The 27470-nt window shown below is 36.7% G+C and overlaps 1 protein-coding gene across 1 annotated transcript; it reads left to right on the top strand.

Moving 5' to 3' along the window:
* Nucleotides 1-18923: 18923 nt before the first annotated feature.
* Nucleotides 18924-27259, top strand: LOC131220969 (transcription factor JUNGBRUNNEN 1-like). Its single transcript, XM_058216002.1, has 3 exons — nucleotides 18924-19216; nucleotides 23077-23387; nucleotides 26437-27259. The coding sequence occupies exons 1-3, from the start codon at nucleotides 19042-19044 to the stop codon at nucleotides 26833-26835; spliced, it is 885 nt and encodes a 294-aa protein (XP_058071985.1). The 5' UTR covers nucleotides 18924-19041; the 3' UTR covers nucleotides 26836-27259.
* The last annotated feature ends 211 nt before the right edge of the window (nucleotides 27260-27470 follow it).

The raw sequence follows: 27470 nt of genomic DNA, 5'->3' as shown, positions 1-27470 counted from the left end.
TCTCAATTTTTAGCTTATGCCTTCAAATGAGCTGAGAAAATAATGGATGGCATGGATAACACATACATCATTGTAGGGACCACAAAACACCACCAATAGCAATAGTTGGTACTGGCATGGTACTCACACATCCAGATGGATGTAACTTCCACCAACAGTACACCAGAGAACGGTGGCTCTTGGTAGATTCGAATGTTAGTTTTCCACAAAAATATAAATAAGTTGGTCACTGTTGGTAGAGGTGTACATGAGTCAAGCTTGGCATAGCTCGGCTGGACCACTTGCTGACCCCAGCTTGAACTCTGTTTGGCTCGACCCTCGAGCTTGACTGACCAGCTCAGCTCGGTTCAGTGAGCAACTCGGGCCAGTTAAGCCGAGTTCAAGTTGAGTTCGAGCCATGATCGAGCCGAGTTCGCCTGTGCAGCATTTTCACAAAGATATGGTCTGCACCTTCAAAATCTCAGTGTATATATATAAAACAACAACAATGGTTTTATAGATATTTTATCAAACACCTAATAAGCAACATAAAAATCAAGAAAAAAATGGTATTTGGTTCGCATACGTACCTTCCTTACCACCCCGCCATACTTCATTGAGTCATTTCATCAGATACTTGGTGAGCAACAACAATATCAAAGTAATCGAGTCACCGAACTGGTTCGATTCGAGTTCAATTCGATCGAGTTGGGTTCTATCCGAGTCGAGTCGAGCTCGGCCAAGCTCGAACTCCGCTCAAAATTTTTTGAGCTCAAAAAATCAACTTGACTTAACTCGAACTCAGTTTTGAACCGAGTCGATTCGAGCTTTTTCAAGTCGAGTCAAGCAAGCTAACTGAGCTAACTTTGATTATGTATAGCCCTAACTATTTGTACTCGGTTTGTTTTTCGTCATATGCGATATATGCAGGCATGTCATAATGGATATAGCGGCTCAATTCAAACCTAACAACTTAACCCCAAACATCAAAATAAGCAAATATATCAAACTTGACAGTAAATGACCAAGATCTAAGGATATCAACCACTTACTCAACCACTTGTATAATATTTATAATGATCAGGCGATAATTAAAAGATATGATTTTTCCTCTAAAGATGGGTTGCGTCTTGACTTTCATAAGAAAAGACTTTTAGCGTATTGTGGGATTATATATATATATATAGGGAAAAGGTACTATGCGCTCGACCTCACGAGTCCATCCCATGAGGTTGAGCTGTGTGAGCCCCACCGTGATATATATATATATATATAAGGAAAATGTACTATGCGCTCGACCTCACAAGTCCGTCCCATGAGGTTGAGCTGTGTGGGCCTCACCGTGATGCGGCCCACTGTGATGCGCTCCGAACATCTACCCCATTAGTCAGATGTACCATTCCATCGTGGGCCTAAGTCTCAAAAATCAAGTCAATCCATGACTTGTGTGGGCCACACCATATACAGAAGTGGAGAGGGGCCGTACACCATTAAAACATTCATAACCATTTTTTGGGCCCACCGAGATGTGGTTTGCAAATCCAGCCCATCTATTATGTGTGTCCCACTTGGATGAGGGTTCAGACCAAGTTTCAGACGCATGCAAATTTCAGGTGGGCCCCACCAAGTGTTTTTATATGTTTTACGGTGTCTTCACATGATTTTAGATGGTATGGCCTACCTGAGTTCCGTATACGACTGATTTTTGAGATATCCCATAATTTAAAGGGGACGCATCAAATGCACGGTGTTGATGGTTGACACGCATCACGGTAGGGCCCACACAGCTCGACCTCACGGGAGCTTATCGTGAGGTCGAGCGCATAGTACCTTTTCCTATATATATAGATTACAATTCGTCACTGAGAACAACTATAAGAACACTTCTTCTAAAAAAATTGCATGTATTGGATTAGGATTAATTTCGGTGCATAATCAAAGACTTGTATTACAACTAAGGATTATTGTTGTTGAATTATTGCTACTCTTGTAATAGACTTACCTAAGGCAAATTGATAGATTTAATTTGGTTGGTGTGGAAGTGTGTGTCCTGCTATTTATAAATTTCTACTATAGCTACTATTCAAATGTATTTTTTTTTTTATTAGACAATTATAATACTTGAGGTGTCACCATCTAAATTCTTCCTTAGATACATGTATATTTTCCAAATTATTCATCTTCTCTTGACCGCATTCTGATTCTGGGTGCTCATTGATAGCACATTACAGCTCCAAATATCTTTAAAAATTCTTTAATACATTTCTTATCCTTGGTGTAATACCACGTGCTATCCCTCCATTGATATTTTTATCAGGACCTTCAAAAATAGGTTACAATAGTCACAGGGCCATTCAAGCAGCCCTAAAGTTTGACCAGCTTTCTATGGAGAGAAAACATTAACCACTTGAGTTTTCCCTTTAACTTAGGACCACTTGCAATTTTCTTTTAAGTTTTAACCCTTGATTTGGTGGTCATAAGTAGATGGTTAGGATTAATTAATTTAAGCAGCCATCCATGATTCTATATAGCACTTTACATGGTCTGAGTAGCGATACACAAGTGTTGCACGTGAGAGATTGAGTTACCACCCCCTTTTTTCATGGTGCAAAACTAACATTAACAGGGACGTCTTGCCTTTCTCCACAAAGTCACTCCTCCACGTGGCGCTCTGTATCTAAAGTCACCTCATCGTTCTTAAGAAACCTATATCCGTACTATTTTAATAATTTCTCAAAGGGGTAGGTTGGCGGTGATCCTGATACCGGTAAACGGTGGGATTTGATTCGGCACATCCAGTTGTTGGAGAAGGTCTAGTCAAGTACGGATTTCTCGGATAGTACGTGGCCTAATAAAATTCAACCATATTAAGGCAGGGACTAATGTGGTGGTAAAATCATATATCTGACAGTAACACGTGGCATATTTAAATCTTTCTACATCAAATCGTGGAAAATGTCAGATGTCCTTACATGTGTACTGTATATGACCGACAGCAGTTGTTGTGCATGAGCACGACTTGGCTGTAACCCAGGACTAGCGAAGCAGATGCAACCTTGGTTATAGGGCATCTCATTAATGCATGCATTGTTTACTGTCCATCTATTTATCCATGTTAACTAAGGACATGGTTTCACAAATGAACTTTGATGTCGACCACGACACTAAATAAATAAATAAATAAATAAAAATGATCAATGAATGTTCACGGGGGGTTGGCACAGTCTGGTGGAACCGTAAACTGGATCGGAACCAACCAAATCTCATGGTTTAGTACTATTATAAAGTGCTCAAAAATTAAAGAACCGTTTAGTTTCGGTCATCTCTTTGTTTGTTGGGTTCAGTCCTTGCTTCAGTGGTAGACCCTTAGGGCCTGTTTGGCCGGACCGATCCGACGGTATTAAGTGGGATGGGATTCAAAAGACGTCATTATTACCCATGGTAGGGACAGGGACTGTTCCCTGTTTTCGATGGGATAAGCTTAATTCCTTTTTTGTTTGTAACACGGTGGTACATTGAAAGGATGTATCCACCATCATTTGAAACTATTGAAAATAATACATGTGTTATATCTAAGTCGTTCATTTATTTTGTAACCTCATTTTATGGCGTGGGCCTAAAAATGAGGCAGATCTAAAACTTATGTGGCCCTAAATAATTTTTCAACGGTAAGTATTCAATCCCCATTGCTTTCTATGGTAGGGTCCACTTGAGCTTTAGATCTACCTGATTTTTTGGCCCATGCTCTAAAATGATCTCGAAAAATGGGTGGACAGTGTGGATATAGCCCACACATCATGGTGGGACCTACACAACTTGTTAACATTGAGTGATATTAGCTAAGGGACCTAAAACGATTCTATCCAGCCTACTTCCAAGCCTTTCCACTCTTCCCAAACATGGAGTGGAATTGGCACAGGACCAGATGCAATTCCATCCCACCTAAGCCCATCTAATCCAGCCGGCCAAACAGGCCCTAAGGAGTTTCAACATAAGGCCTTGGGTTCAAAACTTATAGGTGGTGAAATCTCATTACTGTGTGCGTGGGTGTGTGTGTCGGGTGCATGTGTTAAAAAAAAATGAAGCCTGTCCTTTGTTTTGGGTTGAGTAGACTCGGACTGTAAAATTGAACCTTAGATATGAACTCAGAACTGGACCCTCGGTCAATAAATATGTAATTAATTTTTTTAAAACATAGCAAGTTAAAAAAAAAAAAAAGAGTCTAATCTTCCTTTCTCCTCTCCTTCTTTCGTGGCCTCTCTCTCTCTCTCTCTCTCTCTCAAGAATTGGGCAATTGAATTGGATTATAAAAAACCCATGCAATTGGACTGGATTATAAGAAGTCCAAAACCGGTTTGGTTCTAGGGTGCAAACAGTCCAGCTTTCTTGGAATTGTTGGGAAGGATTTGGTTTCAATTTCGACCCATATTTGGAGCGAGCTGTACCGTGTGCACCCCAACACCCACTATTAAAAACTTCCTATGGATCCATGTAATGTTTATTAACCATCTAACTTGTTGAAAAGCTTCGAAAGGCCTGGATGAAAGGAAAAAATAAAATAAAATAAACAAAACAAATATCAAGTTGATCCTAAACTTTTGTGGTCTACAAAAGTTTTTAATGGCCAATATTCCTCAATTGTTTTGGTGTGGTCCACCTGAAAATTTTAACTACTTTATTTTTTAGACCATGCCCTAAAATAAGTTGGAAGAATAGATGGACGGCATGGATATAAATATCATGCACCGAGATGGCCCTACGGTCAGGATCGTGCCCACTTCGATGGTTCCGGCTGCAGCCAAGTCGGGCTCTTTGTGCATCCAGCTGATACATGTGAGGCCTTGGATGATTTATCAAAGTCATTAATATAATTGTCCCTATCATGGACGAATCATACTAAAATATCATTCAAATGGAAAGATTCTAGTCACGGCATCTTTGATCTCTTTGATTGTCCACACATTTTTTTTTCTTAATTTTGGATTTGCATGCCAACAAGTAGTTACTTGAGGAGGTTTTTGGGCATGGTCTATTTATGATTGAGGTCATCAAATGAACGGCTTAGACAAACCAACCATCAGCGTACATGTATAAATCGAAAGCACGATAGAAAACTTTCCTATTTGTCCCTGGCACTAATGATAGATTACAAGAGCTTTCTAAAGCTCACACGTGCGTGCAATAAAGCTCTTGTACATGCCACACATATTAGCATGGCACATAGGTGTGAGATCCAATCCATCCAATATTAGATTAGCCTTCAGCAAGATTTCTTACAAATAAATCTGGTCCACGTAACATGTGTGGGCCTTAGGAAATAGATGGATGGGTTAGAAAGCTTTTAACTTTATTATTATTATTTTTGTGTTGTATATTTGTTTTACAAACTGTGGCCAACCTGACGAGTGGATCAACCTAATTCGTGGTCCATGACATCAACGAAGTGTTGCCCTTATGATGAAAGGACTGAATGGTGCCCTATTGACACATGTGTGGTGTGTAAATGAGCCTTATGAAATGTGCGCGTATGAGCTCAAATCTCAGTTATCAAATACATTTATAGATAGTAACTAATTTGAGATAGGTAAGTTTGGTTTAAGATCACTTATAAGTAATTTTTTTGAACTTTTTTTTTTTTTTACTTAAAGTTACTTAAGGCCGGTTTGGATACCACCAAATAAGTTACTTTTCCTACTTACAACGGTAGATAAGTAACTTATTTGAGATAAGTAAGTTCGGCATATAATCATTAAGTAACTTTTTTTAAAAATTTAAAATTACATAATCACTTCGGTTTAATCAGTAAAAAACAAGATAAGCTACTTAAGACATAAATAACTTAGAATCCAAACACCCCCTTAATCACTTCAGCTTAATGAGTAGAAATCAAGATGAACTACTTATGAGGCATAAGTAGCTTAAGTAATTTATGATCCAAACGCGGCTTAAATGTTTCTATAATAACTTATGCCATGACACAATGTATGGGGTACTTTTTAGCACTTTGTTGATTGACTTAAATGCTATGGTTCATGTTTTTAAAGCCTAAACAAAGTTGAGCAAACTATCAATGATTCATTTCAAGCGTGGTACAATAATTATATTTAGCAAATACATTTTATATGGAGACAAATTCATATAACTTAGTTTCTATTTCTAAACTTGATATGTAAGATTATATTTTTGAATTTGGTAAAATAGATTCAATATTTTTAATTATGTATATTGTGATGGTATTGGTGATATGTGTGGACTACATTCAATTCATTCAAAATATGAGCTCCTTTATGATTTATTTTTATTCTAAAAATTAGCTTGATCCAAAATACAGGTGGGTCACACCACAGGAAACATCTAGGATCGAACACCCACTGTTCAATTAAATTTTTTATTTAGCACGTAAGGCCCTCCAAGTTTCGTATATTTCATCCAATCCATTCATATTCTGAGCCCTGCCATGTTTACTAGGCACTCAAAATTAGTGAATTTCAAGACTTAGACGGGCCACGCCACTTGATTTTATAGTTTTAATATGCATGATTTTATATAGTGTGGCCCACCTGAGTTTAGGTTATTTTGAAAAAAAAAAAATTCTTAAAGCAGAAAATGAGGATGATTGCATGATGGATGGATCAAATGAAAATTGGGCTACGTACGCTGCTTTGTAGAGTAAGATTATTTTAGAAATGTCACGGAGAATCCGGCCCCTTGCTACAGACTAGAAGCTGTTAATGCCAGCAGCTTTCTTGAGATTTTCTTTGTTCCCATTTTCAGTATCATCCATGTCCGTGTTACCTTACGAACGGGTTGGATGACACGCCCACAGGAAATCGGATTGCGTACTGAGTTAGTCAGTACGCTCTTATGGTACTGAGTAAACTCAGTTGGGCCCACTGAATTTATTTGGTTTATCCACGCCGTCCTTCCATTTTTCCAGATCATTTAAGGGGTTGAGCCCAAAATCGATACATATACAAAGTTAAAGTGGATCATACCACAGGAAAAAGTGGGAATAATGATTTCCAACAGTCGAAACCTTACTAGGCCCCAAAGTGATGTTTATTTGTCATCCAACCTATTCATAAGATCATACAGATATTGATGAAGGAAAAAAATAAATATAAGCTTGATCCAAAACTTCTGTTGCCCCCAAGAATTTTTGAATGGTAGAAGTTCAATTCACACTGTTTCTTGTGGTGTGGTCCATTTGATCTTTGGATATGCTTCATTTTTGAGTTCCATCCATAAAATTATCTGATAAAATGGATGGACGGATTGGATAAAATAAATAAATCATAGTGAACCTCACGGAGTTTACTCAGTACGATAATGTACCCAGTTAGTACGCAATCCTCTTCCCGCCCACAGCGGGGTTTTTTTTTTTTTTAAAAAAAAATATTTTTGGGTTAGCTTGTCAGTACACACCCATGTCAGTACACACTCCATTTTAGCCACCCCCACTAGGGATCGATACACACATTCCTGTCGGCCCTACGAAGGTTTTAGATTTGAACGGTGGACATCATTATTTTCCTTGTTTCCTATGGCATATTCCACTCGAGCACTGTCTCATTTTTTTGGTTTGTGCCCTAAAATAAAATGGTAATACGGATGCACGGCATGGATGAGGAATTTTTCACGGATGCTTCTTTTCTTATCTCATACGTAAAGAAGTCCTACGATTTCCAGTCAACCCATGAAAAATCAAATATTATATGGCTAGGATCTTCAAATATGGAAGGATGTTCTAGAGGCCATCCATGTTGATGCCCATCACATCAACGGTTTTGATCACTGCTCCTTTAGGAACGATCACTGAATAATTATACACCGACTATAGGGAAATTAAATTGGACCAATTGGGACCCACCAAGTAGACAAGCTCTATTGGTGACTTACCCAACTAAACATGAAAAACTCTCAAGGCAATTTACACCCTCCACATTGCTAATTACCAGATTGTGTATGGAGCATAACCGGCCACGCTAAGCAGATGATAGCAGCCACATGAATTTTCCAGTCAAAATTGGACCACCAACTATTTTACTTTTATGCATCTGTTCAAGGAGGCATGATTGCGGGTGGGGCCAACTGTGGTGTATGTCTGGCATCACACCTGTACTCGAGAGTTGCCCAACCATGAAAGTTAGACATCCTAAAAAGTAGACCAATCGACCCATGTGGGTCACCACGCTCACGCTAACGGTGGATTGGAAATGTTCACAGATGTGATCGTAAAGAGGTTATATTTGACTGGAGTTGCCACTGGCCAATATAATTAATTTGATTCTATGGTCAGCTAAACCCTGTAGAAATGTTAAGATAGAGAATCTGATGATTCTCTGCTCTAACTCCTTGATTTGCGGCCGAAGATTCTGAGTAAGGAACCATGGTTACAAGGAGGGAAAGTGTTAGGCACCTACTCTACCTGTACAAATGTACAGTTTCTACTTCACTAGATCTCTCAAACTTTTGACGATTATGATTAGTTGTTACACACTAATGAGGCAAGGAGTGTATGTAATGTTGCATCAAATGCAATGCCTATGTCAAGCTGTAGTTTTGGCTAGATAAATCTACCTTGACTACCTACCGATCATACTTATACTAATTGATCAGAGTTTCAGATGGGAAAGATCTGAATATGTCGACGAGCTACATTGCTTAAACTCGAATTGATTAAGCGCTTAGTGTTATGCAATGCAATGCCAATGGATGAGATAAGCAAGGGATTGAGAAGGGAATAACTGTTGCACAATGCGGATGCTAGGATCAGACAAAGCTTATTGAAGATTGGATGGTTGGATAGATAGTAGTGTCGCAGGGATTGGATTGAGAGGCTTGGATCAAGGCTCAGATGGCTCAGGTAGCTAAAGTTTTGGGTTAGACCGGGCTGACTTGGGCTAGGATCGCTTCCGCTGCTCTTTCCTTTCCTTGATAGATGAATGGAATTGATGAGCTAAGAGCTTAACGATTTCTTAGGCTCTTGGTCCATTAGATTCGATGCTTGATTTATGATTGAAGGGGTTCTTGGTTCCACTGGATGATTAAAATGTGAAGGGAATGGGGCTATTTATAACCTCCCAGCCCGATTTTCTAGTAAATCTCAACAAGTTTAAAAAGGGCTTGGATGACCAGAATTCAAGATTACCACATGACAAGATCTTAAGGATTAGAATGAAGGATAAATTGGTAGATATGGGTTAATAAGGAGGTATTAGATTTAGTTCACAGTGGCACATGATTGGATGTTGCAAAGGGGAGATAACCCACATGTATATGTCTCCTGCCAACAGGAGACTTGCCATGTGGCTGACGGCTCCTAGGAAGTAGACAGTGCCAAGTAGGATTTTATGCTTTAGCAAGGAGGCTTTACAATTATATGTGCGGACATATGTTAGAGGTACAATTAGAGCAGTAGTCCGACCAGCTAACGTATAAGTGGGTCCCTCACTACAAGGTACTAGAGCATGAGCATTAATACAATGTGGTCACCTACTTGGGTACAGTATTATATAGATTATGGTTATTTAATTTTATTATGTATAGAATTCATGAAATGTATGACATTCAGAGCTTTTTTACGATTCCAATATTATTACATTCATGTCATCTTTATGATTCCAATATTTATATCGGGAAAAAATGTATAGTGAAAAACTCATAAGTACAAACTGTTGTAATTAAACATTGTGTTAGAGGAATGTTTGGTTTATTGTAGTGAATTTTTTATTAAATCGTGGATGTGAATGATTGAAATTTAATCATGACTTGAAATTCGAAGTCAGGTCTGGCTACCTTGGGCATTGAATTTTGGAGCGTGACAGTACATATGAGAGAGATGTAGGATTTGTATTTGTATTTCTCCTTTTCTAGTGTAAAAGAAAGTTCTATTGCTGCCCTGTGGAGTAAGCATATTACTGAATTACTTAAATCTTTGTGCCTCTTGTTTCTTGTTTTAGTTTGGCCTTTTTTACTTTTGTTTGACTATTTTCTTTTGTGTTTTGGCTTCGCTTATATTGATTAAGTGCGATCATTTTTTCACAACAATTAAAACATATTCTCTTGATCCAAAATTGATTTTCTAAATGCACTTGGGAAATGGACCATTGCAAATATCTTTAAACCATTTATTCTTTTATACAATGGTGGCCTACTTGATGATTGGACCAGGCTGGCCAACGGGTCGGGCCAGACCGAGCCATTCATCATTGGCCACACATTAGCCTAGACTTTAAGCTTATGCTTGGCCCTCTAAATATGTTTAGGGCCTAAGGGCGGAGGTTCATGCCGTTTGGACTAGGTGAGTTGTAATGCCCCGAAAATCGGCACCCGAGTACAGAGACCTTGGTCTCGAGTTTTGAGTGTGAACCAAATGAAAATGCACGTGTGACCTCGTTCAAATTCACATTCATTTCACGCGCGAGCAATTAGAGTACCGCAATTCAAATTAGCGAATTCAAAGCGAGGTAGAGATTACAGAAATCAATAAATATAGGGTTAACAGTCAAAGTACAATTAAAAAGTAGCGTCCCTCCAAATGTGGATTATACAAGCCACAATATATATACCCAAGATAGTTAAGGTGTAAAGTTTTCAATTTTCACCTAATCCTCTAAAACATAATGGCGGTGGCACAAGTTGATTTAAGCCTACCCGTCTGATATTTCACAAGTGCCTGCATAAATAATATTGCCTTGTTGGTGTTTGAAAATACCATCCCAGGTGGGAACAAATAGCTAACTCAATGGTTCTATTAATTCTAAGTTACACATGTTATCAACTCAATCATCGCAGTTAATAATAAATAAGAAATCAAGCATTTTCTAAATACTCTCGTTAAATGCACGAATGAGATTATGGAATGATGCATACACCTTATAATCCAATGCTCCCTCACAACTGACTTTAACTATTATTTCGTAAATACACACTTCCTCATCAAGCGACTCAAACGCAAAATCGCAACATCCTATTCTAGTGCAATGCGATTGATGTATATGGTTAGTCAAGTGATTATTAATTCCAATTCATATAGCAGATTGGTGAAGTTAGGATACCGACGTTATGTCACAAGTCTTTATCCGGATCATGTGGCTCGTTGTAGCATGTAACGGCTCCTCACCAATGTTCCTTGATTCAAATTAATTAGGTATCATCCATTAATCTCACAAATCAACAATTCCCAAGGTACGACATAATACCAAAATGTATGATAATCAACTTGGTATGGGTTGTCACCCAAACACTAAGCATGATTACTCAGTTTTGAAGCGCGAGCTTCTCACAAAAAATTAAATCACAACAAAGGAAAATGGCTCATTACTCAATTTCATTCATGCCCGGGTCATTCAAACGGTACTCTAGCACGGAACCATCAGTCAAGTGATTTGATGGGCGTCGTTCGAATACTGATCTATCACATCTATTAGTGCTCACTAGTCACTATAGGGAGGCTCGTCACCTCAGCATAGGCTGACAGCTTGAACACGGTGTCCCATACTAACATACCCGGCTCATGAGTCTTGGTGGGATCGTACCACTAATGGTTATAATCAGACTCATTCAGTGGAAACATAGGTATCCTAGATTCAATTTAGTGTTATCACGCATCATAATTTCAAGTGGTCGGTCGACTTTTAGACTAGTTCGGTCATCTTGGAGCACTTCGGCTCAACCGGCATTGGGTGCTAGCGTCCCGCAAAGTCCAGCTACTGTCGGTCATCCATGTTTGACCCGGGTCGACTGAACAAGTCAAGAGTGGGTGGCTTAAATCGGGACACCCCTTACTTCAGGCGATTAGCCAACTTTCCTGACGTTATCAATAACCAAAGTATCATTACAGTTTTAACAGTTTGTCATATCGTCCTAGCACATAATTAGCAACATAATCACTCACGCATTTTGTCAAACACATGAGTACCAATAGAACTGCATGTCTATTTAGACATCGTATTGAGCATGTGTGCAACATTAAACTTGCACTTCTACCTAGGCATTTCGTCAAGCATGTAAGCATCAATGAAGAGATACATCCTATCAATCAAGCATTTTATCAAACATGTGAACCTCAATAGACAGTTAACGATACATGTTGCAATTAAACTCAAAATATAAACATGCAATGAATTGATATAAGCATTCGTTACAGGTGATCATTAACTGGACCCTTAATTAAGGGTCGATAAAAGGCAACCTAGGGATAGTGGTCCACACCTTTGCAATGATTCACCTGACTTAAAGGGCTCCTAGGATTAGGGATTTGGGGAAAATGATTCTTATACAAATTTAAAAGCAATTAGGTAAGATTCATACAATTTAATCAAGAAAAACTTACGTTGAAAAGTAGGATTTGTTTTTTACCTCTTGATCGCGAGTGGGATGAATTCAGTGGAGGAGAACGATCGAGGTTAAGGCTTGATTGAAGGGAACTCATCAAGAACACTCCAAGATTTTCCTCCTCCGTATTTCTTTCTTTCTTTCTCCTCTCTTTCTCTCTTTCTTTCAGGGTAAATTCGTATTGGGAAAGGGGGTGTGAAATGAAATGATATTTATAGTATTATATGTTGCACAAATGACCTTAATGGCCCTTTATTCATTATACTGACCTTAGAGGGGGTTGTTTCCAACCAATGAGACTCGTTGGGAGGTGTACAGATCAATTTAAGCCATGTGATAAGTGTCCCAATAGGCGATCTATATTTGGACACAACCATCTAATGATCGGACGTGCCGATTAACTGGAAAGACTCTAACTTAGATCGATGGTCATCGATGATTAATCGGGGTCATGAATATAGGGGTATGTGTGGAAAAATTTCTTTAGTCGACACCCCGACTTTGGTCGTGAATTGACGGTCTGAAAGTTACAACTATGTGAAAGAACAATGGACTAGTTTTACTTAAGTTCTAGATTTTCATATAAAGTATTCGCATAACCCAATCACCCGCCTCGTGAGTCCAAGTTGAATGATTCAAGACTCGATCTCAGCTCGATGTCCAACGATGGATGTTAAGCCCACAAAGATGAACATATTTCTATAGCATTGGGTTTAGTGTCCCACTAACGAGCGGTCTAGAGTTCATTCAGATAATCAAGGCATCTTTGAAATGAATTGGGTAGCGATATTTTTTGTGCTCAATGATTAGAGTTTTGATTAGCTAAGTTAATAGTGTGGCCTATTCGCAACTAGCTGAAATGACGATTCATTTATAATCACTCTTAACCGTTGGTTCTTAGGCTAAAAGGATAAGTGGATCAGTTTAGTTTGTTAATTAAGATCCGACGCCTGCTTGTCTCGACTTTTAGTAGGTATTTATTTAGATGTGGTTGTCTTGATTAGTCAGTGATAGGTTGGCTAGATTTGGACCATACGCGAACAAATCTCGAGGCTAAACTCGATGTTTAAGTGATCGGGCGGATTCATTAGCTTCCCACGGTTGATTAATTGGATTTGTGCGGTTATTTACCGGTATCACCCGCATTTAGGCTCACTTTGAATGCCAATGGTCAATAAGTGATAATGTAGGCTAGTCATATAAAAAAATTTTCAGAATTTTTGAAAATTTCAAATAGCGAAAATCCAAAATGCTACATGAGACCATCGATGCATACCAACTTGATGAATATCATGCATGCTTGTTGCATTGAATGAGAGCATCCTCTAGGCCCATGTGTCATTGCTTCTAGCAATTGTAGAATTGTTTATGTGAAAAAGTATATAGTTGATATGTTGGAAACTGCAGAAACACTTGGAGACGAATCAAGCAATGTGCACGCAATTGCACAACCAAGTCCAAACAGGAACAATCCAATTTTTATGTGGAAAAACCCTTGCAAGAAAAAACTACGGCATAAAGCGACGAGTAATGCACTATGAAAGCAAAAATTACAAGAGATAAGGTCTTACCTATTTGAACAAGCCTCAAATCTCTTTTCACAAACCCTATCTAGGCTTTTGAACCCTTAGAAACGATTTAGAAAGCCCAAATACACCTCTAGCTCACTCCCAAATCTCGATTATGCTTGTTATATATAGTGTTGTTGCAAGCGAAATAGAAAACAACTTACGTAGTTACACAATTATGTGCACATCTTCGATGGGACCTTTGATGGCATCGAACTTCTTCAATGCCATCAAGTAGCAACACCAAAATGTTCCAACAACCAACATGAATTTTCTTAATGAGATTGAACATCTGTTGATGGCATCACCATCTGCTCGATGGTATTGAGTGGTCTGTTGATGACATCAACAAGCCCCTATTACTGGTAGATTCAAAACATTAACAAAATGATAAACATACATAAGATAAATAATTTCCCCACAAAGGTTTCAATGGCAAGTGTTGAATCCTCACTGTTTCCTATGGTGTGGCCCAGTTAAGTCTTAAACCTACCAACCACAATGCTGCAGGTGGGGGTTTATAGGAATGTCACATTCCCATGCATTTGCAAACTGCACATTTGCCATCATGACACATAGGTCTGAGATCCGGACGTACATTGCGTCCTACAGGGCTTTATAGGGCCCATTGTGATGTATGTGTTTTATCCACGCCGTTCATCATTTTTCTCATATCATTTTAAGATATGAGCAAAAAAAAAAAAGAAGAGTCAGGTACAGGTCTTAAGTGGACCACAAAGTAGGGATTGAACGTCCACCATTAAAAACTTCTTGGGAGGTGGAGAAGTTTTGGATCAAGCTAATATTTTTATTTTCACTTCATCTATGTCTACATGACCTTATGAATAGGTTGGATGGTGTGTGTGTGTGTATATATATATATATATATATATATATATATATATATATATATATATATATATATATATATATATATATATATATATATATAACATCACGGTGGCCGTTAGAAAGGTTTCAATGGTGGGTGTCATTATCACCGCAGCTTCCTTTGGTGTGGTCCATTGGTTTTGTGGAATTACTTCATTTTTAGGATCATGCCTTAAAATGATTTGAGAAAAGCTATGAACGGCGTGGATAAAACACTTACATCATGATAGGCCCCACGGAGCGCTGCCCCGACGGATTACTGTCCGGGTGGGGGTAGGACACAATATGCGTCATTGAGATCCAATCCATTAATTAGAAAGGCATCAATATATTAATGCAATATCCTAAGAATTAGGTTATCTAATGACCAGGTAGGCTACAGTTTGCAAAACAAATGCATGGCTCTAAAATACTTGGCTGAAGTTTCCTAATCCATCCAGCTGTTTCCAATATTGGGGCCCACCTAGTGACCAAAACCAAATTAATTATTTCAAGGAAACTATGGTCAAACCTACTAGTACGGATTTGATCTTTGACCTACGTGCCACAATGGCACATGTGTGCGGATGTGTATGATCTACACGTGTGATATCAACAAACTTTCCAATGAGAAAGATCTTCAATTTTACCATTGCATTTGGTAAGTTTCTAGAAGACGAAATACTGACCACAGGAAACAGGAGGCTAGGCTGTGTGGAAAAAAAAAAAAAACACAACTTTGGAAAATTGATTAATTAATTTGTGAACCAAACACAATAAAATATTAAAAAATAATTTTCAAAAAAAAAAAAAAAAAAAAAAACTTCTTTAACAAAGATTGAGAGGCATTGAGGTGTGAAATGACCGAAATACTCTCATCTATTTTTTTTCCTGAAAGTGGACTCATGCATTGTGGGGTCATGCGACTTGACTTGTGTATGATATCCAACCTTTCCAACAGATACACCTACAATGATGATCAGACAAACAAAAAACCAGACTAATCCGATATTAAGGTGGGCCCCAGGTAAATTTAGAGGTTTTTGGTTGTGTATAAAATTTGTTTTTGACTGATTATCCGGTTGATAATTGGATTACCTTTATTTTTCGTTCTTCTGATCATCATTAAGATGACATGTTAGAAAGGTTGGCTGTCATTTCTATAATTTTCCTTGCTAGACTTTTCTAAGAAATATTTTCTAGAATACATCCTAACATAATAAGATAAGCCGCGACTTTAAATTCGAGTCTTATTCATCTTTCAAAGATCTAAACGGTTAACGTGGCCTGTTTTACTTTGAAAGGATGGATGGACATTAAATAGAAAATCTTAATTGGAATACAATAATCTCATATTCTTATTCTAAAAATACATAGCTAATATAATCTTTATATAATCGAAGGGTTGAAATATTTAATATAAAAGATTTTTGCATATCCTCCATCTAAGGGAAGCCGTCGTCATAGACCAATCGAGTCATCTTAAAAAAAGAAAAATCCATCTATTAGAGTCACGAGATGTCTTATTGCAATACGTAAGAATGTGTTTTAGTTAACCTCTTTGGAATTTAAATAAGATAAAGCGAGTTCAAGAAAGTCAAACTTCACATGGATTACTGTGCTAAAAATCCCATTTTCTCATTTAAAAATACTATTTTGGTCTTTTTCCAAATTTCATCTTCTTAAAGAATATCTATTCCTACAATTAATGATTTTCCAAATACATTTTCCTGTACTTTTTTCTATTACAAAAAGTGGAAAAATGAGGGTGTTTGAATAAAAAAATGGGTGTAAATACTGCATAAAGAACATCCCCCAAGAAATGCCATTCACATGAGACCAAAAAGTATCAAAAATTGTCAAAAGGATGTGTTTAAAATATGAGAAAAACTTTAATACTCTGGCAGCCGGATAAATGATACACATGCACTTAGAAATTAAAACTATACCATTCAAATTATGTGTAATAGCCTAGATGTTTCATCTACCAGAAATTACACTTATTTGATTTTTTTTTTTCTTAGATTGGTTAACATTTATTGGACGGTTTTAAATGAAAATAATCCAATGGTCTTATTTCATGCCCTAATCTGAGGTTGATGTTTCAACCTATCTGATTTTTGGAATGTAACTTACCAACTTTTTTTTCACAATTTAAGGGTTGGATTTTGAGCTAATATATTCCACCGTATACCATCTTTAAGTGCTCGTGTATCAAGCGTCATGCACAACCAGAGTATCAAATAATTCCCCTAAAAATATCATCCATAAAAGTCAAAGTTCCACAAAATGATAGTCAAATGTCACGCTCCTATTGAATTTCCCATCTTACCCCTTCATCCATTTTACATCACTCCAACGTCACAGGTTTTCTAATTCCACACGCACGTGGGAACTATTTCAAATGCAGACACACGTGTCTAGTGTGAAAGATTGGATCTTTCCGTTAGGTGGTTTAGACTGCTCAGATCTTCTAGCCTAAAAAAATCAGCCATTTCACACTTCAGGTGGACCACTACAAAACCAACGGATGATAAAAAAATGTTCCGTACGTTAGTTAACTTCCGACCTGAGCATTCCAACTGCTTATTTTAAAGGCAAAGGGCTGAGAATTGTTTATTTCCGACCAGATTGAAAGCTCAGGTTTTACTACTTAGCACGTGTGCATTCATATGGCGGTCATGCTCCACACGCGTGTGGAATCAGCAAACCTCTTTTTCACCACCCCTCTTAGATTTTCACACGTAACAATCCAACGACAACAATAATGATGATGATGTGAGGTCTCAACTCCAAACGGTTGTACCACAAGTTATAGTAGGTCTAATCGTTAACTTTCAAGTTATTAAGTGCATTTGACATCCAACCCTTCCAATATGGTAGCCCTACCATGAAGACCACCCAATGAAAAATTCAGCCCTATATACTAATAAAATGAACCACACCTTATAAAAATGTATAGCCATTGATAAATTGCAAAACACAAATGTGGTACATTCAATAAGTATCCGGTGCTATTTTTTAAAAGGTGATTCTCATGATGAGGCCAACCTATTGGACGGATTAGACTATATATAAACACGAAATGTTAAAAGCTATATGCTGATTGGACTATAACTTCCAATCCAACCGATTGCACTTAAACCTTCTCAATAATAATAATAATAATAATAATAATATAATTAGTATTTTCGAGTTCATGTATACTCGAAATTGTTTGGGTCCCCATGTGGCATATGAAATGCGGACCCTATGATGTGTATGTGTCCATATGGGATGTGTATGTGGTGAGTCTCCTCCAGAAAATAGGATGCTTCAAAAATAAGCAGTATCCAGATCTCATTGTGACCAGGGCAGAACTGTGCGTAAACTTCTAGAATCAGTTAGGCCCACCTGAGTTTTGAAATGGCTTAAAATCTGGTCAGGTCCTCACGGAGGTTGGGTGCATACAGTGAATGGATTAGATTTTTGAACGACAAGATGGCGGGCTCCACACGTTTCCATCCATTATCAACTATATCATGTGGTGTGGTCCACCTAAGTCTTGGATAAGGCTGTTTTTAGGGTTTGGAAGCCTAGAAGGAAGGAGCATAACTATTGGACGGATTGGATGTCTGAAACACATTAGGGTGGGCCACGTGGTAGCATCAACTACATGTGATAGGTTCTCTTTTTATCTACCTGCTTACATGTGTGTACAGATGTAGGTATACGTATACATGTATGTTTGATATAATACTCGGGCGAAGTACATGGTCCATGCGCATGCACTAGGACTCTACGTGGGACACATGTAACTAAACTTTTAAACTGTCTTAATCCAAATTAGTTCGATTGATGGATCCCAACCTCTGATTTATGTCCATTCTTTTGTGGAATTAGGACCATTTATGACGTCTCATCCTAACCGTCCATTATACGGTGAGTTAGGACATCCAGGTGTTGTTTTTCCTATTTATTTTGATTATGGTCCATCTAAAGTGGGGCCCACACAACTTTATTTCATTTTGTTTATGGTCCATCTAAAGTGGGGCCCACGCAACTTTTTTTCATTCTGTTTATGGTCCATCTAAAGTGGGGCCCACACAACTCTATTTATTTAATTTTTACAAAGCTCTTCTGGAAGAAGCGAAAACAAAAATTCTATAAAGACCCCCTCCCAATCGCATGCTTTGACCCATAAGCAACAATCTTCACATTGACGCCCGCAGAGTCTTATCATATGTGGGACTATAACATCCATAGCTTGAAGGAAACATATGAGAGATAGGAAGAGATTGAGAAAATGAGTTCTTTGGACAAGCAAGAAGGAGAGGTGGTGCTTCCCGGATTCAGATTCCATCCGACCGACGAAGAGCTCGTCGACTTCTATCTACGACGGAAGGTGGAGAAGAGGCCCATCAGCTTAGAACTCATCAAACAGATAGATATTTATAAATATGACCCATGGGATCTTCCTAGTAAGTTTCGTGCTTTTCGCTAAGTACTTCTCTTTTTATTTTTTTTCATATGTGAATCAATGTCTTCATCGTCATCACCGTTCATCCCACTAAAACCATCATCACCATATTCATCTCAAGATTTGAAGTATTTAGTGGTGATGATCATTATGAGATGATCATGATCTTAATGGTTGATTTTCAAGCATTTTCTGAATATTAGTTTCATGGTTTTATTAATCTTGGACCATCTTAGTTGCACTCTTACTAGATTTTGTTTATAAGAAAGTATATATTTTCTCTACATCTTAAAAACCAGACCAGATTTGGTTCAGACAGGTTCGACCCAGGTTCGAACCAGGTTTGAACCCTAACCATTAGGCTAACAATAGATTAATAGTAAATTCTTTCTATTCTTGTTATTTTATTAAGTAGATTTTTAGGTTGAAATGGGTGAACAGCTCACAAAAATGAGTCTAGGTCAGGTCCTAGTTTTAAAACATTGATTGTAGAAAATCTGAAATATTAAATAACAACCCGTCATATGATCAGATGCCCCAAACATTTCACAATATCAAATATGTGAAATCTTCTACCACTCGGAGCTGCTTATGGAGATTGAGTTCTCTATTAGCAACCTATAAAAACGTTTTTCAATTGTGCAGGGAGTTTGTACATGTGGGACCCATGATTGGGTGATCCAGACCATTAAGCTCTTGGAACCATCATGCATGGGCCATGCGTCAATCAAACATGGCTAACATTTCAATTGTTAGCATGCAAATGCATATACATGGTTAGAAGAAAGATATTAACAATCTACATTCAGTGAAAAAAGCCAAAGATTGGATGGCTAGGACTTCAAATTTGGGAGATTTTGAGGTCATGGTTCATCCATGAGTGGGCCATAACACAACCATGGCCCTACATGGGCGAAGTTCATGCACAACAAGGAAGTTCCCTACTATCCACTAATAGAGAACTCAGCCTCTTATTATTATTGTTCTATGAAAAATAATTTAATTCCAACGGCTAATATCTAATTAAGTTAGTTATCACATGGCAAGGCGTACATCCAGACTGTTCAATGATTGCAAGTCGAACTGATCGGATGATCTTAATAATTGATTTTACACACTAATTTTAAACCATTGGTTTGATGGTAAAAACTGGATGGTTATAACCCAATATCTATCCAGTCTAAAAACTCAACAACTCGAAACTCAGCTAAGTCAACCTGATAAATGAGTTCTAGAGTAGAGTCAATATGAACACTTTCTCGTGAATTTGACTCATAACCTGCCGGCAGGGCTTCTTGATTAAGCTCTTTGACTGGTCCACCTAACTTTTTAGAAATAAAAAATAAAAACATTTAACTTTTTTTTAAATAAAAGTTTAAAAAAGTTAGGCAATTACAAACTCACGGAATCAGACATCAATGTCTGATATACCATGTTTTAGGGGATTATGTAGAGCTAGTTAAAAGGCCAGCTCCTCCATAGTTCCTTATAGAATAGGGTTGTTTTATAAGTAATGGGTGGGGTCCAACTGGGTGGCATCCAAACTGTCCACAAGGGTTGTACCACCATGTAATTGGATCCTTCAATACTTAGGCCTGGTTGATCATAATGTGACCCACCATATAAATTTGAAGATTTTTTATATTCATTATTTTATGTGGTGTGGTTTATTGCTTGTGTATGTGTCATGCAACATGTGCATTACGTTGGCCCCACCATGATGATGATAGATGCTCAAAACACCAGACAACAAAATTATTAGGTAGGCCATTTAATTTTAAAAAATAAAATAAAATTGACTAAGAATGTCCAAATTCACATGGTAGCTGGCTTGATAGTTAGATTGGCCTGTTTTTTGGGGTGTCCCACCTTCATGATGGAGCAACCATGCTAGAAAGTCAGATGCCATCAACACAACTCATGGGTATCACATAAAATATTTATAGAGTAAGCTTATTCTACACGGAATTGTAGAGGAACCATATTGTAAATATTTAAATATTTTTATGTAATTATTAAATAGGGAGCCGAGTCAAATGATGACTCATTCATTATAAAAGTCCCTGTAGCATTTTCTTCAGGACCAAACGTAGTTGTGATTACGTCTTACAACATATTTTGGGTGATCTGGTTAAGAGGTGGACCATTATGGATAGGTTATGATAAAGAAAAAGAACACAATTTTTAGATGATCAGAACCGATTTTAAAAAAATTAATAATAATAAAAAAAATAGACGTTTGAAAACAAAAGTGGCCAATGGCTAAAATTCAACCCAATGATGAGGATGTTAAAATTTGTCTACTACTTATCCAAGGTGGGGCCCACTTCTTGACCAATTCCATATGTACATTATCCTAAGAATCCAATGAGAACAACTTTGAGAGATTGTGGGGTCCACTAGAATAACAACAGCACCACAAATAATAATGAGTTTCTGGTTTGTTACAAGTTGGGAATTTCCTTGTTTGGTACCTAATCTATACATGTGGCTATCCGAGCCATTGATCTAATGGCCTCCATCATGAATGAATCATGTCCAAATAATCTACTAAATTAGAAGATCCTAACCATCAAATCTTGTCTCTCTCTTAATTGCGGAATGTCAGCGCATTTTTACTTATCCAATGCCAACAACGGAAATGTTAGAGTTGATCAAATGAACTGATTGGATAAACCAAACATGCCTTCCACATGTACAGATCAGTACCAAAAAAGGAAGTTTCCACCTCCAATAATAATGATGATGATAACGATAATGTTGCCCGAAATTTTCAATATGTGCACTTAACCTTAGGTATTCAGTATCAGTAATGGTGGCCGTAATGACCATGATAATTACTGTTATGATATAGATTGTAATGGCTATTATGGGTTATAATTCTTTTTTTTTTTTTTTTTTCTACCTATACTGGCCCGCGGTTATGGTCCATAACCAGCGATGGTTCCATCTTTACATAACAGCCGTTAGGTTACATTTTTTTAAAATATTTTGACTTAACCTGTTATCTCTTGTAATTAAATGATGGTTGGTACGAATCTTGCAAGCATTCCAAAATGCAAAATTTCAAATAACCATTTTGCAATGTATGTCAAGATTAAAGATTCTTGCTCACCAATATTGGATGGTGCGAAGATGCGATGTTGAGTAGATGTGAGCACCACTCTCATAAGAACAATGACGACGATGATAATCGTGATGACGATGGCCGACCAGACATCAACATCTATACAGTTATTATTTTCTCAAATATTTTATCTTCTTTAAATAAATAGTAAGATATTCCAAACGAGCCAACATCCATCATCCAACCACCAACAACGATGATGCTCGAAAATTCATATCCATATCATAATTATCAACATCATATCCTTGTACCAACTATATCATCATCATCATCACCATTAGAATTCAGTTTTCCATTTTCAGGAACTGACGTCACCAGCATGTGTCACCCAAATGGGGTCCATATTCAGAGTTGGTTGGATGATAACAAGCATCCATGCTTTCCATAATTGCATCAGATGAGACACAAGAAGAAAATTACCTTGAATGGGTGATTCTGATGATTTGATTTGTTTTGCTTAATTTGAACCATTGAAAATACATTCTTAATGGTTCACATTCAAATCAATAAATCGACAGACGATCATTTTCGGCGTGATTATCAGATCATATGCCATTCAAAATACCATTGAGAAGATGGTCGTACGCTTCTGATTATCCAACCATCTCTACAAGTGGGCCCCATCTGTCAACACTTGTTGCTATTATAAAATCTTCTTTGAATGGTTTACACATGGTCTATGATGTTAAAAAGTGGACCCCACCTGATGAATGGCTCTTCTTTTATTTTTTCAGAGGTGAGCAATGTGGGAGGGAAGGAGAAGGAGTGGTACTTCTATTGCCTAAGAGGGAGAAAGTACAGGAACAGCATCAGGCCCAACAGGGTCACAGGGTCTGGATTTTGGAAGGCCACAGGCATTGATAGGCCTATCTATTCTCCTGGAGAAAAATCTAATGACTGTATTGGGCTGAAGAAATCTCTAGTTTATTACAGAGGAAGCGCTGGAAAAGGCACCAAAACTGATTGGATGATGCATGAATTTCGCCTTCCTAGTACTGCTGCCAAAAACACTAACATTCTCAATGCCAAGAACACTCAAGAAGCCGTAAGATTTCTCTCCTTTTCTCATTGTACAGAAATCATTCATATATACATGCATACAAATGCGTGTATAGATACATATATAGATACGTGTATATGTGTATACATACATAATCACATAGGTACATTCATACATGCATGTGTGTGAATGTACCCAAGATACATATATAGACAGATGCATATGTGTATACATACATAATTACATAGGTACATTCATACATGCATGCGTGTGAATGTACCCAATGCTGTGAGACGCGGGTGGCAATGGGAAATACTTGGGAGAAATGACTGCACGTGCGTGAAATCCATGCCATCCATCACCTACAGCACTCCTTTTGGGGCCAGACCCAAAATTCAGGATGATTCAACACGCAAGTCGGTACCCAAAAAATTTATATTTAAAACGTTTGAATTAACATGGTATGGCCCACCTGAGTTTTTGAATGGGTCACCCAAAAAAAATTATATTTAAAACCTTTGAATTCACATGCTATGGCCCACCTGAGTTTTTGAATATTGTGATTTTTGGGTAACTCTTTCATCCTAGTCCCAATGAGGCACATTGGATGAATGGATTGGATGGCATATAAACACTATTATGGGTTACTAATTAGGGTATGCATTCCATCCCAACTATTTCTTGTCGCGTGGCCTACCCAAGTTTTGGACGATCATCATCGTACACGGCGGACGAGGTAGATCATATGAAAGATACATCTACATGGCTCTATATTTGTGAAAGTAACGCAGGTAGTCCTAGTGCTCAGTGGCAATTAGCTCGATAAGGTTGGATAGAGGGGTATTGATGTGGACTGTATTGTTAAACCCAGTAAACAGTAAGAATTCCAAATCTAGATTATGAAACACATGCACATGCAATTATATGAAACAAAGAATGACAAAATTAAGGTGGAGATCAAGCAAGTGCCTTAAGCCATGATGATCCAATGATACAAGGTACTTTTCTGGACACTTGAGCTTGATGATAAACGGTTTTGATCATTGGTTCATCCCTCCACGGCGTAGACAACTTTAAGATATATTTGGTTTTCCAATTACAATTAGAAATGATTATAAAAATAGGTAATTATAACTTACTCCACTAATTATATGGTGACATCATTTAGATTTGACTACAATGATTACATTTTGCCATTGGTTGCTTGCCGTGTAATCATTGTAAAATTGGTGCTTTTATAATATAAAAGGGTAATGATTATAATTTTCTTTATATATTTTTTACAATTATATTTAACTCTCAATTTTTATACTGTAATTCTCTATTAAACAAACACCTTGAAATGATAATAATACCTCATTTACTTTGAATTATAAATTGACACTTATTTCAGTATTAAGTATCTATTTATGATTTATTTTTTTTTTATATAGGAAAAAAATAGATGTAATAATAAATATATATTGTAACTTACAATTTTTTAAAATAATAATATTAAAATTTGAAACTTACAATTTTTTTTAAAATAATAATAATAAACCATATATGTTTATAATGTTTTTATTCATCCAATTGTTAAAACTCATTCATATTTTATTATTATTATTTTTTTTACACACGCATACACACCCACCACACACTCAGGCTATAGTTTTCTTTATATATTTTTTACAATTATATTTAACTCTCAATTTTTATACTGTAATTCTCTATTAAACAAACACCTTGAAATGATAATAATACCTCATTTACTTTGAATTATAAATTGACACTTATTTCAGTATTAAGTATCTATTTATGATTTATTTTTTTTTTATATAGGAAAAAAATAGATGTAATAATAAATATATATTGTAACTTACAATTTTTTAAAATAATAATATTAAAATTTGAAACTTACAATTTTTTTTAAAATAATAATAATAAACCATATATGTTTATAATGTTTTTATTCATCCAATTGTTAAAACTCATTGTTGCTTGCCGTGTAATCATTGTAAAATTGGTGCTTTTATAATATAAAAGGGTAATGATTATAATTTTCTTTATATATTTTTTACAATTATATTTAACTCTCAATTTTTATACTGTAATTCTCTATTAAACAAACACCTTGAAATGATAATAATACCTCATTTACTTTGAATTATAAATTGACACTTATTTCAGTATTAAGTATCTATTTATGATTTATTTTTTTTTTATATAGGAAAAAAATAGATGTAATAATAAATATATATTGTAACTTACAATTTTTTAAAATAATAATATTAAAATTTGAAACTTACAATTTTTTTTAAAATAATAATAATAAACCATATATGTTTATAATAGATTTGACTACAATGATTACATTTTGCCATTGGTTGCTTGCCGTGTAATCATTGTAAAATTGGTGCTTTTATAATATAAAAGGGTAATGATTATAATTTTCTTTATATATTTTTTACAATTATATTTAACTCTCAATTTTTATACTGTAATTCTCTATTAAACAAACACCTTGAAATGATAATAATACCTCATTTACTTTGAATTATAAATTGACACTTATTTCAGTATTAAGTATCTATTTATGATTTATTTTTTTTTTATATAGGAAAAAAATAGATGTAATAATAAATATATATTGTAACTTACAATTTTTTAAAATAATAATATTAAAATTTGAAACTTACAATTTTTTTTAAAATAATAATAATAAACCATATATGTTTATAATGTTTTTATTCATCCAATTGTTAAAACTCATTCATATTTTATTATTATTATTTTTTTTACACACGCATACACACCCACCACACACTCAGGCCGTAGTGGGATTTCACCACCCATGGATACTTGAACCCTTGACCGAGTGTTGAAACTCCCTAGAGTCTACCGCCCGAGCAAGAGTAAGGATCCTTAGAACTCATCCGTATGGTTGTTTTGTTCCGTGGGCCAACAAGAATGGACAATCCAGATGAACCAATCCAATTAGGTTGCAACCAACGACTGATATGAGTTCATCAGTTGCACTCACAGAACCTATTCTTTCATGAATGAGATTTCAAAGTAGTGAAATTATCTCATTTTCTTCTTCTTGGTGTGGCAGGAGGTTTGGACTATTTGTCGGATTTTCCAGAGAACGGTTTCTTACAGGAAATATACGCCGTCAGATTGGATCGGACCGTCAATCAAACAACACCCAACTGATTCTAGCTCCAAAACATGCAGCTTTGAGTCTGATGATGGAGACAAGTACAAGTATTTTAATGCCTCGGCGATCCAACGGTTTGAAAAGAAGCCTGTTATTGACCACATTGAAACAAAGGACCAGATCTTTTCAGGCCAGTTGAGTTCCATGGCCCAGTCAACCGTCACAACATTTTATCCGGGCTTTCCAAGTTCAAACACCAATGAATTCTTTAAAGAAGCGAGCTGGGATGAGCTGGGAGCGATAGTGGGGTATCCGATCCATCCGGATGTTTTTAGCTGTAGATACTCTTTATAGAGAGGTCCACTTGGATTCGTCGCGCGATGAATCGAGCTTCGTTCATCACCATCTTCACGTTACATAGTTTGCGAGTCCAGATCGATCCTATGGCAGGATCTACTATAGATGGACTTTGAAATGATCCAGGTTCAAAGATGAAATCCATTAACCCATTGTCCAAGATCATCCAATGGTGTTGGTTTTCCTAGAGTGGACAATCTGTTATACTGAAAACAAGATGAATGGTCTGGATTCACCCAATATACTACTATGTTTAAATCTAGTGGCGATGAACCAAGATTGATTCAACTTGCGACGAACCAGAAAGCTAGCCAACAGAGTATTGTATAACAAATACGTAGGTATTGGTTCGCCCCCAGGTATTGTGATTACATGCATAAAATAATACAAAAGAGAGATTAATAAAGATATTTTTATTGAATATTTGTACTTTGTATGGAAATTTTTGAATGGTTTTTTATAATTCTCCTAAGTGTCTACAGTTAGTTTTGTTGGGGAAAAATATGACAAGTCCAGAGACCTGGTTATGGGATGGACCAACTCTACTGACACAGCCCGGGATTCCGAGGCAATAAGTCTAAGATTGTTTAATTTCGAGGACGAAATTTCTTTGTTGGTGGGGAGGGTTGTGA

The sequence above is a fragment of the Magnolia sinica genome, chromosome 12 (genome assembly GCF_029962835.1).
Source record: "Magnolia sinica isolate HGM2019 chromosome 12, MsV1, whole genome shotgun sequence".
Classification (NCBI taxonomy): Eukaryota; Viridiplantae; Streptophyta; class Magnoliopsida; order Magnoliales; family Magnoliaceae; genus Magnolia; species Magnolia sinica.
Note: the sequence above shows the minus strand (reverse complement) of the source record. Positions and strands in the feature narration are given on the sequence as shown.